Below are 14,861 nucleotides of genomic sequence, written 5' to 3'. Positions count from 1 at the left end.
AGAGCTTAGATTTGATCCATTTGTTCCGGGATCGCTTAGCTCTGTCTATCACATGCTGCTTACGCTGTTTGGCACACAGGTACTCTTGGGTTGTAGCTTCAGCAGGTTGACACCTCATTTTGAGGTATGCCTGGTGCTGCTCCTGGCACGCCCTCCCGCACTCTTCATTGAACCAGGGTTAGTCCCATGGCTTGATGGTAATGGTAGAGTGGGGGATATGCTGGGTCACTGAGGTTTCAGATTGTGGTTGAATACAATTCTGCTGCTGCTGACGGCCCACAGCACCTCCTGGATGCCCAGTTTGGCATTGCTAGATCTGTTCGAAATCTATCCCATTTAGCATGGTGGTAGTGCCACACAACACGATGGAGGGTATCCTCAATGTGAAGTCGGGATTTTGTCACTCCTACCAATACTGTCATGGACAGATGCATCTGCGGCAGGCAGATTGGAGAGGACGAGGTCAAGTATATTTTTCCTTCTTGTTGGTTCCCTCACCACCTGCCGCAGACCCAGTCTGGCAGTTATGTCCTTTAGAACTCAGCCAGCTGGGTCAGTTTGGAGCCACTGAGCCACTCTTGGTGATGGATATTGAAGTCTCCCACCCAGAGTACACTCTGCACCCTTGCCACCTTCAGTGCTTCCTCCAAGTGGTGTTTAACATGGAGAAGTACTGACTCACCAGTTGAGGGGGGGCGGTAGGTGGTAATCAGCAGGAGGTTTCCTTGCCCATTTTTGACCTGATGCCATGAGACTTCATGAGGTCTGGAGTTGATGTTAGCAACTCCCACTCAACTGTTTACCATCTCTGCTGGATCTGGTATGCCAGTGGGACAGGACATACCCAGGGATGGTGATGACGGTGTCTGGACATTGTCTGTAAGGTATGATTTGGTGAGTATGACTATGTCAGGCTGTTGCTTGACTAGTCTGTGGGACAGCTCTCCCAATCTTTGGCACACGCCCCCAAATGTTAGTAAGGAGGGCTTTGCAGGGTCAACAGGGCTGGGTTTGCCATTGTCGTTTCTGGTGCCTAGGTCGATACCAGGCGGTTCGTCTGGTTTCATTCGCAGAAAACGCAGCAATCAGGAAGTTGCTATCCGATTGTCCCTGTTCCTCCACAAGCTGCTTTACACCGGTATCTCGTCAAGAGAATCCGCATTAAAATACAGGTTAACACACCGTGAATATTAGGGCTTGTTCATTCAAGTGCAAGCGAACTATTAACGGATGGCAAGTCTTAATTATTGCCGTGCAACCTTTCTGGCACTGAAAATTAACTTTTACAAGTGTGTAGTCTCGTTCCTTCAGTTTTAATTATTGCTTGAGATTTTTTTTTTAAATATTTGCAAAAAACATTTTCCTTATGTCTCTTAGTTCTCTTAATCCTATCTTTCCCTCTCGTTATTTCACTTTCTGTGCATAACCTTACATCGAATTAAATATTCTAGCTGACACTTTCTGGTTTAGATACTGTGGGCTGGATTTTGTATTCCTGCCACTGGGAGCAGCGGCGGGCGCAGAATGTGGCAGCTGCCCCCCAGGGGACCTGCGCCACTGTGTGCAAATTTACATATTGATGGTGGCGGCCACCCCGCCCCCCCATCACATGGCGGGGTGGCCTTGGTGACGCCGTTCACTGCATCACCTGTTGTAGGTGCTGGCTCCATTTTGAAAAGGCTGCCAGCCCTGCAAACAGCACACTATAACACAGACTTCACCCCTTCCCCCGCCCCCATACCCACCAGAGTGCAGACTTCACCCTTTCCACCCCCCCATCCATCAGAATGCAGAATTCATCCCTTCACCCTGCCACCAACCACCACCCCCCACCCCCCGTACTCATTAGGGTGCAGAGTTCACCCCTTTCCCACTTCGGTGGCGCCAACTTTCCCTAGACGGGAAAGTGATGGCGTGTGACTGCCGCACATCGCGCTGAAGATCAGGAACTGAAGGACAGCTCGCTGCGCTTTGCATTTTAATTCATGCAAATATGTAATTTACATATGCTAATTCGGGGTGCTGCACCACAGAGATGGAGGGGCCGCCACGGAGCTTCTCTGCTGCCAGGAAGATCAGGCCTGACAATCCCACGTCGAGTTCCGTGGCAGCCACTGCCACTTCAATTCTCCGGCCTCCTCCCGCCACGGAACCGAACGTTGGGCTGGAAACAAGATGCAGCCCTGTATGTTTCAGTGAGGATTCTTCATTCTGATTGGTTGAGGAGACACACTGTTGCTTGCCTTTGCCCCAGATCCTCTGAAGAGGGTGCTGCGCCATATCAGGCATCTAATAACCATAAGTTGTCACTCAAAGCCCACAAAAAGACCTGTGGACAATTGTCAGCATAATGAATGACAAACGCCATTCATTCGTTGCTGACCTCAAACTTAAGGCCATTAAAATTTAGTGTACAGTTATAAATGTACTGAGAACAGTCCTCATTAGGATCTTTGAGAATCAACTTTACACCTGGGAATTCTGCCTTTTCCAAATATATGGTCTATATAGGATTTTCGTTCTCAACATTGTAAAAAAAAAATCTGGTCAAATCCTAGTTTTTGAACTTTAAAAAGAATTTTGACAGTTAAATCAGTGTTTGTAAATGCATTCCAACTCCCTCCAATGTGTAATTTATTGAAATAAGTGAGTGTCTGTTGAAAAGCTGTTTGAGATAGTTGCACACAGCTGAAAGACTGCCACAATCTGTAGCCCCAACATAAACATTCAACAGCACAGGACTGAATTGCAAGCAAAAACTAAACTTACCCAAAAAGGATAGTACAGCAGCCAGAAACAAACATCCCAGCCAGAAACATGAACTTTGCTCCAATTTGCACAATCTGAAAAAAATGAAAAAGCAAGTTACCAGGACATTTTAAATAGTCAACAAAACAATGTGCCGTCTCAACATGCTTATATGGAATACACATTTGCACAGGTATGACTACGTCATCAGTAGCTTTAAATCAATTGTGCAGGGCTATAATAACAAAAAGCACAAGTATAGTCCCCACCACTTAAAACTTCCACACTTAACATGGGTAATCACTTAATGTTGGCTAAAAAGCCATAACCGAGTCAGTTCTGTATCCATCTTGCCAACTCACCTCTGATCCCGTGTGACTTCACCTTTTGCACCAGTCTGCCATGCGGGACCTTGTCAAAGGCTTTACTAAAGTCCATTTAGACAACATCCACCGCCTGTTTTTTAACTTACTACCTAACTCCCTAAACTCCCCCTGCAGGACCTCCTCACTCTTCCTGCCTATGTCATTGGTACCGATGTGTACCACAACCTCTGGCTGTTCACCCTCCCCTTCAGAATGCCCTCTGTCCGTTCAGAGACATCCTTGACCCTGGCACCAGGGAGGCAACATACCTTCCTGGAGTCTCTTTCACGTCCACAGAAGTGCCTATCTGTGCCCCTGACTATAGAGTCCCCTATAACTATTGCTCTTCTGCGCTTTGTCCCTCCCTGCTGAACAACAGTGCCAACCGTGGTGCCACTGCTCTAGCTGCTGCTGTTTTCCCCTGATAGGCCATCCCCCCCAACAGTATCCAAAACGGTATACTTGTTAGAGAGGGGGATAGCCACAGGGGATTCCTGCACTGACTGCCTGCCCCTTCTAGCGGTCACCCATCTATCTGCCTGCACTTTGGGTGTAACCACTTCTCTAAATCTCCTGTCTATGACGCTTTCCGCCACCTGCATGCTCCTAAGTGCATCCAGTTGCCGCTCCAACCGATCCATGCGGTCTGTGAGGAGCTGCAACTGGGTATACTTCCTGCAGATGGAGTCACCCGGAACGCTGGAAGTGTCACGGACTTCCCACATCTCACAGGTGAAGCACTTCACCCCTCTAACTGTCATTTCTATCACTAAATAGTTAATTGATATAAAATAAATAAATACTTATTAAATCCTTGCTAAATTATGATACACTTCACTATGTGGTCCCTAGTGCTAGATTTCTACAATAAATATTAAATGCTGTCTAAATACAGGAATCTCCTCCCTCTGGTTTAGTTACCCTACTTATTAATTAGTTAATTAGTGTTTTAATCAATTTTTATCAGTTTTATTTTCAAATTCGGTATAGATTCCCTACCAGCCAATCAGGTCACAGCTTTCCTGTGACGTCACTTTTTCAGTTTTTTTCCCACCCTGCCGAATTGCTGGGTAAGTACATTATACTGAAACTTACCTTCCCAGCTGCCCCCTGGCTCGCACTCTCACTGCTACCGCTGTTCAAAAAGAAGCTGCCGAATCGCTGGGTAAATACTTTATACTGAAACTTACCTTCCCAGCTGCCCTCTGGCTCGCACTCTCACTGCTACCGCTGTTCAAAAAGAAGCTGCCGAATCGCGAGGTAAGTACTTTATACTGAAACTTACCTTCCCAGCTGCCCCCTGGCTCGCACTCTCACTGCTACCGCTGTTCAAAAAGAAGCTGCCGAATTGCTGGGTAAGTACTTTATACTGAAACTTACCTTCCCAGCTGCCCCCTGGCTCGCACTCTCACTGCTACCGCTGTTCAAAAATCACAGTGAATGTCTCAGTGTTCGCCGCTATTTAAATAATATTTTGCTTTTCTATTCTTCTTCTCAAAGTGGATAATCTCACATTTTACCACATTAAACTCCATCTGCCAATTTTTTGCCAACTCACTTTACCCGTTTATATCCCTTTGCAGACTCTTTGGGGGGAATTTTATGCTGTCTGCCGCAACGGATTTGTTGGCATACAGGGTGCTATAATTAGGCGGGTGTTTTTTTTTTGGATTTCCGATGGCAGGATATTTTAAAGGAATTAAGTTGGTGGCAGGTTTGCAGCGTTCCGGGGTTCCCCAAGCATAGTAGTGGATTGCAGCTTTGCATTCATTTAAATAACATGAATATTCATTACTATATGCATAGTCACAATTTAAGCCTACCCGCCAGATTAATTGAATGGTGAGCGATATTTCCATGCCACCCGGTTCATGAATGTTTCATTGTGGCATGCAGCAGTCAGATTTGTGTAGTTGAGTCTCGGGTCTGTATTCTTCTCTCTTTAACTCATCTGTTAAACTAACGGCAGCATTGGAATGGATGCTTGCTTCCCGGCACGACACCAGCAAGGTGAATCATCTCAGGGGATAGTGGCAAAGGCATAACTGGGGGCAAGATGGAGGAGCAGGGAGGGTACTCGGGGAGGGAAGGGTGGGGAGGGGAGCAGGGGAGGGCGGAATGGAGCGTCCAGGTTGTTGAATGGTGGATTAGATCATTACTGTGTGAAGATATTTGGCAAGGGCCCAAAGGGAGTGCTGAGTGCTATCGACGTCGGAGAGCTGTGGAGCAAATTGAGGGTACTGGCTAGCAGAGGGTACGGTCACAATCAATGGGGGCAAATGGATTCTGCGCGGAGGGGGAGGGGGGGGAAGGTGAAGACTAATGGGTAGGTATCTGAACAGGACTCGCAACAATGGTCAGTTCAATGTGAGGAGATTCAAGGGTAAGAATTGGCATGTCGATAGTAATGGGAGGAGGAACAGGGGAGAGGAATGGCATGAATAAATTGATGATTACACAATGCACAGTAATGGGGGAAGGCTCAATGGTAACGGAGGAAAGGGTAATGGTAACATTAGGTGGGCCAAGGGTAATGGGTTCAAGCTGGAAGGTTGCAGGAGGAGGTTGGAAGGTGGGGATACTTGCCCTGAATTCTACACGCACCATTTTCTCCAGTGATAATGGAAACCACGTGGACACTCAAGGAGAGGGAGAGTGGGAGGAGACAAATGACAGTGAGTGTGTCTTCTACCTGGCTGCAATTTGAAGGCAGATATAAAAGGAGCTGTTCATTACCTCCATGTTTCAGCTCACTGGCAACAGAGGCCTGAATCTCTACGCTCTGCTTATTTATTGTTCAGAAAAGCCTCAGCGACATGGATCTCATACACTCAATTTGTCTCGTACCATGGGTAGAAGAGCAAAGGGAGCGACTAAGGAGGGCTCTTTTCCCTCAACTCATGATGCCTGATCACTAGCAACAGGCAGAACAAGAAGGTGAGGATGCTCCAAATGATAACATCCAGGAATGTCCTTATCGAAGACGGGAGCTGGTACGTCATCGCATCCTCAGGACAAGGACAAATTACCAACAAATGTCAGAGAGGCAATGCCAGAGACGCCTAAGGATGTCACGTGAAATGATCACAGAGATTTGTAGGATCCTGCATCACAACCTGCAGCCGCTCGACTTCGGTGGGAATCCCATGCCAGTTGCCCTCAAGGTGACTGCTGCACTCAATCTTTTTTTTCAGGTGGCTCCTTCCAGGGATCCACGGGTGACATATGTGGCATCTTGCAGTCGGTGACCCACTAGTGCATCAAAGAGGTGACCCTTTTTCGACATGCCAATGATTTCATCTACTTACCTGTAGACAAGGACCACCAGACAGCAAGGTCTGCGGCCTTTGGCGCCATCGCTGGGTTCCCTGGAATGCAAGAGGTGATCGACTGTACTCATGTGGCCATTAGGGTTCCTGGGACCAGACTGCTGTCTTTGGCAGTCGCAAAGGCTTCTACCCTTTAAACGTGTAACTAGTTTGTGACCACAGGAGAAGAATCATGTTTGTACAATTTTCCCAGGGAGGTGTCATGACTCCTATATTTTGAGAATCTCCCAGCTGCCAGCAGTTTTCGAGTAACCAGTCGAAGTGGACGGCTGGATCCTAGGTGAAAAGGGTTACCCCCCTTGGTACATGGTTGATGACACCCATGCATCATCCCCATAGCGCTGTTGAAGAGAGATGCACATGCATCCACCACAACCATCACTGGACACACCTTCTTGGCATTTCTTCGTGGATGAAGATTTTGGGAAGGTTGTAGTCATCGGTTGCAGGCCCGCTGGTGGCCAGTCAGGCTTCTCCGTGATGGGTAGATTCTCCCACAGCAGGTACAAGTGAAGGTGTAGTCGCTGCTGGGGGCAATTGGATCTATCCTTCTCCATTTCTCTTTCATGCTGGTTCTTCGTTCAATCTCAAAGGTATCTGTAGCCCTCCTGATGTAGCATCTCCAGGCATCATGATCTACGGCCTGCGGCTCCCACTGGTGATGGTTTATGTTGTAGACTGAGAGGGAGTTCTTCAGGGAGTCCTTGAAACGTTTGCATGGGGCTCCTCTGTTCCCTTTACCCATAGTCAGCTCTCCATACAACATGATCTTGGGCAGGCGACTGTCGTCCATCCAAGCACCGTGACCCACCCAACGTAGTTGGCTTTGCAGGAGGATGGCCTCGATGCTGGTGATGTTGGCTGTTTCCAGGACTTCAATGTCTGTGATGCGGTCTTGCCAGTGGATCTTGAGGATGCTGCGGAGGCAGCACTGATAGAAGCACTCCAGAAGGCATACATGACGGCGGTATAGGTCCCATGATTTGGCGCCATACAGAAGGGTGGTGAGGACTATGGCTTTGTACACTTTGAGTTTGGTCTGTGCCCTGAGGCTGTGGTTGCTCCACACTCGTTTGTAGAGTCTGCCAAATGTACTGTTTGCTTTTGAAAGCCTATTGTCCACTTCCTTGTCTATGGTGGCATCAAACAAGATGACTCTCCCAAATAAGTAAATTGCTTGACGGCATTCGGCTCGGTTCCCTCGATGATAATGCTTGGTGATCTATATTCTTCTTGGGGTGCAGGCTGATGCAGGACTTCAGTTTTCTTTAAACTGATTTTTAGTCCGAAGAGTTCTGCCACCTTGGAAAAATGTGTTGTTTATGTTGCAGGTCTGATTGGCTGTGGATCAGGACAGCACAGTCATCAGTGAAAAGAAGTTCATGGATGAGTTTTTCTTGTGTCTTTATGTGAGCCTAAGACACCTGAGGTTGAAAAGGCCTCCCTCAGTCCGGAAGTGTAAGTAAACTCCCTCCTTAAGGTATTCCGTTGCCTGCTGCAGCATCATGCTGAAAAAGATGGTGAACAGGGTCGGGGCCAGCACACATCCGTGCTTCACACCATTGGAAATACAGAAGGGGCTCAAGAGGTCGCGTTTTGCTTGACTTATCTGTACTGATTTTCATGAAACTGCTTCACCATGGTCAGGAACCCGGGTGGGCATCCAAGTTTTTCAAGGATTTTCCAAAGTCCATCTCTGGTCAGTGTCGAATGCCTTGGTGAGGTCTATGAAAGTGATGTACAGGCCTTTGTTTTGCTCACGACATGTTTTTTGTAAGTGTCTGAGTGCAAATACCATGTCTGTGATGCCTCTGTTTGCTCTGAAACCACACTGGCTCTCTGGAAGGTTTTCTTCCGCAATGGTAGGCACAAGCCTGTTCAGAAGTATTCTAGCCAGGAGCTTCCCAGCAATAGAAAGGAGGGTGATCCCACAGTAGTTGGAGCAGTCTGATTTTTCTCCTTTGTTTTTGTACAAGGCGATGATAACGGCATCACGAAGATCCCGTGGAATCCTGCCCTGTTCCCAGCAGGCTGTGAAAAACTCATGGAGTTTGGTGTACAGGGCAGGGCCATCATGTTTCAAAGCTTCAGGTGGAATTCCATCGGCTCTGGGGGCTTTGTTGTTCTTCATCTGGTTGATGGCGGTCACAGTTTCCTCCAGAGTTGGGCTGTCATCCAGTTCTTCTTTGACAGACTGTTGTTGGATGCGATTGATGGCAGTATCAAGCACTGGGCACTTGGAACTGAAGAAAGTTTCAAAGTGCTCCGACAAGCAATCCAGGACTGACTGCTTGTCGGTGTGTAGGGTCTTGCCATCGGCGCTCCTCAGGGGGTTTTGGGTTTGATGTACTGGTCCATAGACAGATTTTAGTGCTTCGGAGAAACATCTTATGTCGCCAGTATCAGCAGACAGTTGAAATTTTTCCGCAAGTGTGATCCACCTGTCATTTTGGATGTTCCTCAGTTTACATTGAAGGATGCTGCATGCATCTTTTTCTCTTGGCTGGCCAGGTGAGCCTGATGAGCTGACCTTTTTAGTGTTAGCAGATCTTGAATTTCCTTGTCATTTTCATCAAACCGGTCTCTATTGTTCTGGGTCCGATGACCTTGTTGGAAGTATCCAGTACTGCAGCTTTGATGTGTTCCCAGAGTCCTTTTGGAGTGGAATCAGCAGTGAGATCAGGATGTTCCAGTCTAGTCTGTAAGGTTGCTTGATATCTGTCAGTGTAAGATGAGGCTTGCAGGTTGCTGACTTGAAATTTCTTTGGGTTGTCATTAGACCTTTCTTGGGCTTAGGCTTTAAGTGGAAGTGCAGCTTTGTTGAAGAGAGGTACAATGCTGCAACCCATCCACCATTGAACACGTCACTGGCATGCTGAAAATACGATTCCGTTGCCTTGACCGGTCTGGAGTGGCTCTTCTAAAAATTTAGCATCTTGGAATATTTAGTTCCCAACCTTGGTCACTTTGCAATCACATCTTTGTAATCGCTATCAGATCAAACCTATTGATTTTTATCTGTGCTACTTATTCATCTAATTGATTGTGAGTGCTTCACACATTCAGATAAAGTGCTATTAACTTTGGGCTGAATTTTACACGCCCCCAAAAAGTGGGAAAGTGGCGGTTGTAGGGCATAAAATGGAGCGGAAGGCTTGGGAAGCCCTTCCTGACCTGCTCCTGCCTCCGCCGCCACTTTATGCAGGGTGGCGGCGAAAAATGGCCCACCCACCCCAGGCCAAAGGCCCTTAAGTGGCCACTTAACGGCCACTTAAGGGCCTCCGCCCGCCGCCACGGGGATTTTACCTGTGGCCAGTTTGGCGGCCAAGACCCGTGAGAAGCCGCCTGTTAAAAGCAGGTGGCTCTCTGAAGGTCTGGCGGGGGTGCCCTCATGATTGGGCACCCTCTGCCTAATGAAAGGCCACCCCCGCTGCCCCAACCACCCCCAAACAACCAAAATGCCCCCCGTCCCCCAAATCGACCACCCTTGCCTCGCCAGGTCCCGACAGATCACCCCCGGCGAGGCAACCGAAACTGACCTTGGTTCCGAGCTCCCCGACATCCTCTTCGGGTAGCTGGGCTGCAGTCCCATCAGTCGCCACCGCTCCTGGTGGTGCTGCTGAGACTAAGAACTGCCGGCCCGCTGATTGGCCGAAAGCTTTATTAGGCGGGACGTCCTGCCTCAAACAGGTGGAAGTCCCGCCTCAGAGCAATTAAAGGCCGGAGACCTGCAAAATACAGGTCGGATTCCCAGGCCAAGCGGAAACAGGATCACCACCGTCGGTGGATGGCTCTCATCCGCCAAGGGTAAAATCCTGGCCATGTCTTTTTTCTAATTTTCCCTGACATCACCTTAGTCACTAATTCCCTATTATATTTTTTACTCTCTCTGCACCTTCCTGACCCACTCTGCTCATTTTTACTCAAAACACTGCTCTGCTCTAGATCCTTGCCATTATCTTGCTGCTTTTGAATTACCCTTTCTTGAATCCTCTCACCCCACCCTCACCTCCCTATTAATTTAAAACCCTGTGTATTGCCCTAGTTATTTGATTCACGAGGACACTGGTCCCAGCAGCTAAGCGGAGCCGGTCCCAACAGAACAACTCCCTCCTTCCCCAGTAGGGGTGCTAGTGGCCTACGAAGCAAAACCTCTGCCTCCCACATCACTCTTTCAGCCATGTATTTAACCTTCTAAACTGTTATTCCCTATGCCTATTGGCACGTGGTGCGGATACCAAACCAGAGATTATTAACTTTGAGTTTCTGCTATTCAGTTTGAACCTTAATTCCCCAAATTCTCTCAGCAGACTGAGAGATGGAGGAACTTGAGAAACCAATCCCAGTCTGACTCCCAAGCACAATAAAGCCAGCAGGCTCTGATGTGTATTGGGTGCAGTAAAAACTGTAGCCCAATACAGTATTTTAACACTCAATAGATCATCCAGAAACCTTTGTCATAAACTGCTTGAATAAAACAGACTGTTAGCCTGTGCTTTCCTGACATGAAAAAGGTATTGCCAGTGGGTAGTGCTACTAGCTAAAAACCTTAAGATCCCAGTGCACATAAATTCAACAGAACAAAAATATAAAAATATTGTACTTACATATTTTCCCAATATCAGTGAAGATAGAAGATTAACTAAAGCAAAACAACCAAAAATCATTCCAACTAGAGAGGCATTGGCTCCTTTCTTTCCTGCCTGCAAAGAGAATATAGAATAAATTTATTATACATGATTAATAAGCAGCTTACAACTAAAAATATTTCGTATCCATCCTTGGAATGTTTTCATCCATAAGATGCCTTTTGGTAATATGATCTGCAGATATGGTGGGGAGTCAGTTTCCAGACACACATCACAAGACCAAACACTCCACACCACCTCTCTCAATCATTTCAAGGCCTTTGCACTGTCCGACTTAATGTCTGACAACCAATCTTAAATGAGTCACAATTTCCTTCAAACATTGGGAAAATCATCTTCCATGTACACCCTAAACTCTGAGCCCTTGCTACTGACTTAGCCACTATCTCAGCCTGAATCGGACTTCTCGTAATCACATCCTATTCATTCCCAAGCTGAACTTCCAACTCTATATCCTCTCCACTAAAACTGCCTATCTGACCCTACCTCAGTCTACTTGCTACTAAAACCCTCACCCAGGCTGGTCACCTCCAGATTCAACTATTCTAATGCTTGCCTGGCCAGCTCCGATCCCCAATCCTCCTTAAACTTTGGCCCATCTAAAAACCTGTATCTTATTCTGCACCGAGTTCCACATGCCCATCACCCTTGGTCTCGTTGACCTACCTGGGCCCCACAATCTGGAATTCTCTCTGTAAACTGCTCCATCTCTCTCTCCTCCTTCAAGACCCTTCTTAAGATCAACATCTTTGACCAAGCTTATGGTAACCCCTCCTAATATCTCCTCCTTTGGCCCAGCACCCTTTCTTTATTATGCATTGGTGAATTGTTTTGGAACGTTTTTCTGCATTAAAAAGGCAGTATATAAATGCAAATAGTTGAAACTAAAAGATTATTAGGTAGCTTCATTAGGCTTTTGTTGCACACAAGTGGATCAGTTAAGAACAGCACCCTGGAAGTGAGCAAGCCACTTACGATAATCCAAGCAGTATGTGTTAGTGCAATATATTCTCAAAACAAAATTATATACAACAGCGAGAAACAGTTAATAAAGAGCATTGTCAGCTAAATTATTTATATTAAATGTCTACCAACAGTTTGCTGAACAAATACAATCAATATCCTTTAATAGTAAAAATAAGCTAAACATATTCACTGAACGATTTAATTAAACAGCTGTTACCAAACTAACTCAAGTCTCAGGATTTACAATTTACAACATCCAAGAAACAAATTTTCAAGCAGATCTTTAAAAAGAACATAACTATTATCTAAATGCAAGACATTTTTATTACCTCTTTCGGAAAGAAAGGCCCCAAAATTGAATAACAAATCATAGAGCTAAAGTTGAGCGATGCTGCAGATATCAATGTGAAAATTTGAGATCTTGTCCACTTCTGCGATTCAGTTCTCGAATTTTCATTCTTATCACCTGAAACTGTCACAAACTTAAGATAAGAGGTTAAAGCCAATTTCCAGAAGCTGTACAACATTATTGGGGTGTAGGATCAACTTACAGGAAGAACAGGTGACACTGAATGCGAGAAAAAATATGTCGTAAAGACCAGAAATCTGCAGTAACTACAGAATAGTACTTATAAAGTTACTTCTCCTCCTGTCAATGTTGAAATGTCCAAATTTCAGTAATCTTAACTCATAATTCCACCCTCTGAAGCACTTATTTGTGCCAACTTTAGAGCTCAAATGTCTCTTTTGGGTCTTGGTGTCCATAACTGAAGGCCGCACTCAAGAAATGGTTTCAAAGTACTGTACAGTTTGTAAGTTGACATCCTCCAATTTGTACTCAACTGTTTTGATTATACACTTCCCATGGTGCTGGGGAGATAGCTCCTCTCCCCACTCCCTCTTCACAGGCCCTATATAGAGACATTTAAGTAAAGTCTCTAAAAATGAATCAGATAAAAATTAATAGACTAGTTAGAACTCAACTATTTTGGATTTGAACCCAACAAATGCTGGTCAGTGTTTTAAGAGACAGATTAATATTTTGGATGGAGACCCTTCCAGAGAATACTGTCACTTCCCAGATATTGATGTGACATCCAATTAAGTCAGTAGTACAGTATTTAGTATCATTTATCTAGTTAAAAGTAGGGTGGAGTCATACCAAACCATTTGCAAAGAACTTCCACAAAGCAAACTTTCTCTGATTAGTACCTACCGCCCTTCGTCAGCTGCTGAATCTTCCATGTTGAGCACCACTTGGAAGAAGCACTCAGGAATGTACGCTGGATGGGAGACTTAAATGCCCATCAGCAAGAGTGGCTTGGTAGCACCACTATTAGCTGAGCCCTGAAAGTTATAGCTACCAGACTAGACTTGCGACAGATGGTGGGAGAACCAACAGGAGGGAAAATCTGACTGGACCTCAGTCCTAACCAATCTACCTGTCACAGGTGCATCTGACCATGACAGTACACAGTCCATGTGGAGGCAAAGCCCATCTTCACAATGACAGCACCCTCCATCATGTTGTGTGCCACTACCATTGTGCTAAATGAACAGATTCAGAACAGATGTAGCTTAATTTGATAGAGGTATTCAAATCATGAGAAGTCGGGACAGAGTAAATAGGGAAAAATTGTTTGCACTTGTGAAAGGATCAAGAACAAGAGGGAACTGATTTAAGTTTATTGGCAAAAGAAGCAATGGCGACATGAGGAAAACTTTTTTCATGCAGTGAGTGGTTAGGATCTGGAATGCACCGCCAAAGAGTGTGGTGGAGGCAGGCTCAACCGAGGCATTCAAAAGGGAATTAGATAGTTATCTGAAAAGGAAGAATGTGCAAGGTTTCGGGGAGAAGGCGGGGGAATGGCACTAAAGGAATTGCTGATTCAGAGAGCTGGTGCCGACATGATGGGCTGAATGGCCTCCTTCTGCACTGTAACAATTCTTTGATCTAGCAGCTCAAAACTGGGCGTCCATGAGGTGCAGTGGGCCAACAGTAGCAGCAGAATTGTATTCAACCACAATCTGTAACCTCATGGCCCAGCATATCCCCCACTCTACCATTACCTTCAAGACAATGGTTCAATGAGGAGTGTAGGAGAGTATGCCAGGAACAGCATCAAGAATACCTAAAAATGAGCTACCAACCTGGTGAAACTACAACACAGATTACATGCATGCTAAACAGCAGAAGCAGCATGCGACAGACAGAGCTAAGCAATCCAACAACGAATGGATCAGATAAAAGCTCTGCAGTCCTGCCACATCCAGTTGTGAATGGTTGTTGACAATTGAACAACCAACCAGAGGAGAAGGCTCCACAAACATCCCCATCCTGAATGACTGGGGAGTCCTGCGTGTCAGTGCAAAAGGCAAGGCTGAAACATTTGCCAGCATTTTCAGCAAAATAAGGCTAGGGGCCCTGAGAACATGGCTGTAGCAGTGAAGACTTGTGCTCCAGAACTAGCCTCACATTCCTAAATGGGATAGGTTCTAAACAGATCTAGCAGTTAAAATCTGGGCATCCATGAGGTGCTTTGGGCCATCAGCAGAATTGTATTCCACCACAATTTGTCATCTAATGGCTCGACATATCCCTCAACTCTACCATTGCCATCAAACCAGGTGATCAACCATTGTTCAATGAAAAGTGTAGAAGAGCATGCCAGGAGCCCCATAAGACAATCAGCAAAGGCTACAGTGTTTAAGACTTGTGCTCCAGAACCAGTCACGCCTCTAGCCAAGCTGTTCCAGTAAGCTACAACACTGGCATCTACCCAACAAAGCAGAGAATTGCCCAG

At 46.2% G+C, this 14,861-nt stretch overlaps 1 protein-coding gene across 2 annotated transcripts in view; it reads right to left on the bottom strand.

The window, feature by feature from the left end:
- LOC137361854 (MFS-type transporter SLC18B1-like) overlaps positions 1-14,861 on the bottom strand; it is a 70,615-nt gene that overhangs the window by 53,511 nt on the left and 2,243 nt on the right. For both annotated transcript variants that reach the window (XM_068026460.1, XM_068026468.1), the window contains exons 2-4: positions 12,387-12,529; positions 11,050-11,145; positions 2,770-2,843 (exon numbers count right to left, since the gene is read on the bottom strand). In XM_068026460.1, coding sequence (XP_067882561.1) covers positions 2,770-2,843; positions 11,050-11,145; positions 12,387-12,529 — 313 coding nt within the window. The remainder of the gene's footprint in view (positions 1-2,769; positions 2,844-11,049; positions 11,146-12,386; positions 12,530-14,861) is intronic.

This window comes from Heterodontus francisci, chromosome 3, assembly GCF_036365525.1.
Source record: "Heterodontus francisci isolate sHetFra1 chromosome 3, sHetFra1.hap1, whole genome shotgun sequence".
NCBI classification, from domain to species: Eukaryota; Metazoa; Chordata; class Chondrichthyes; order Heterodontiformes; family Heterodontidae; genus Heterodontus; species Heterodontus francisci.
Note: the sequence above shows the minus strand (reverse complement) of the source record. Positions and strands in the feature narration are given on the sequence as shown.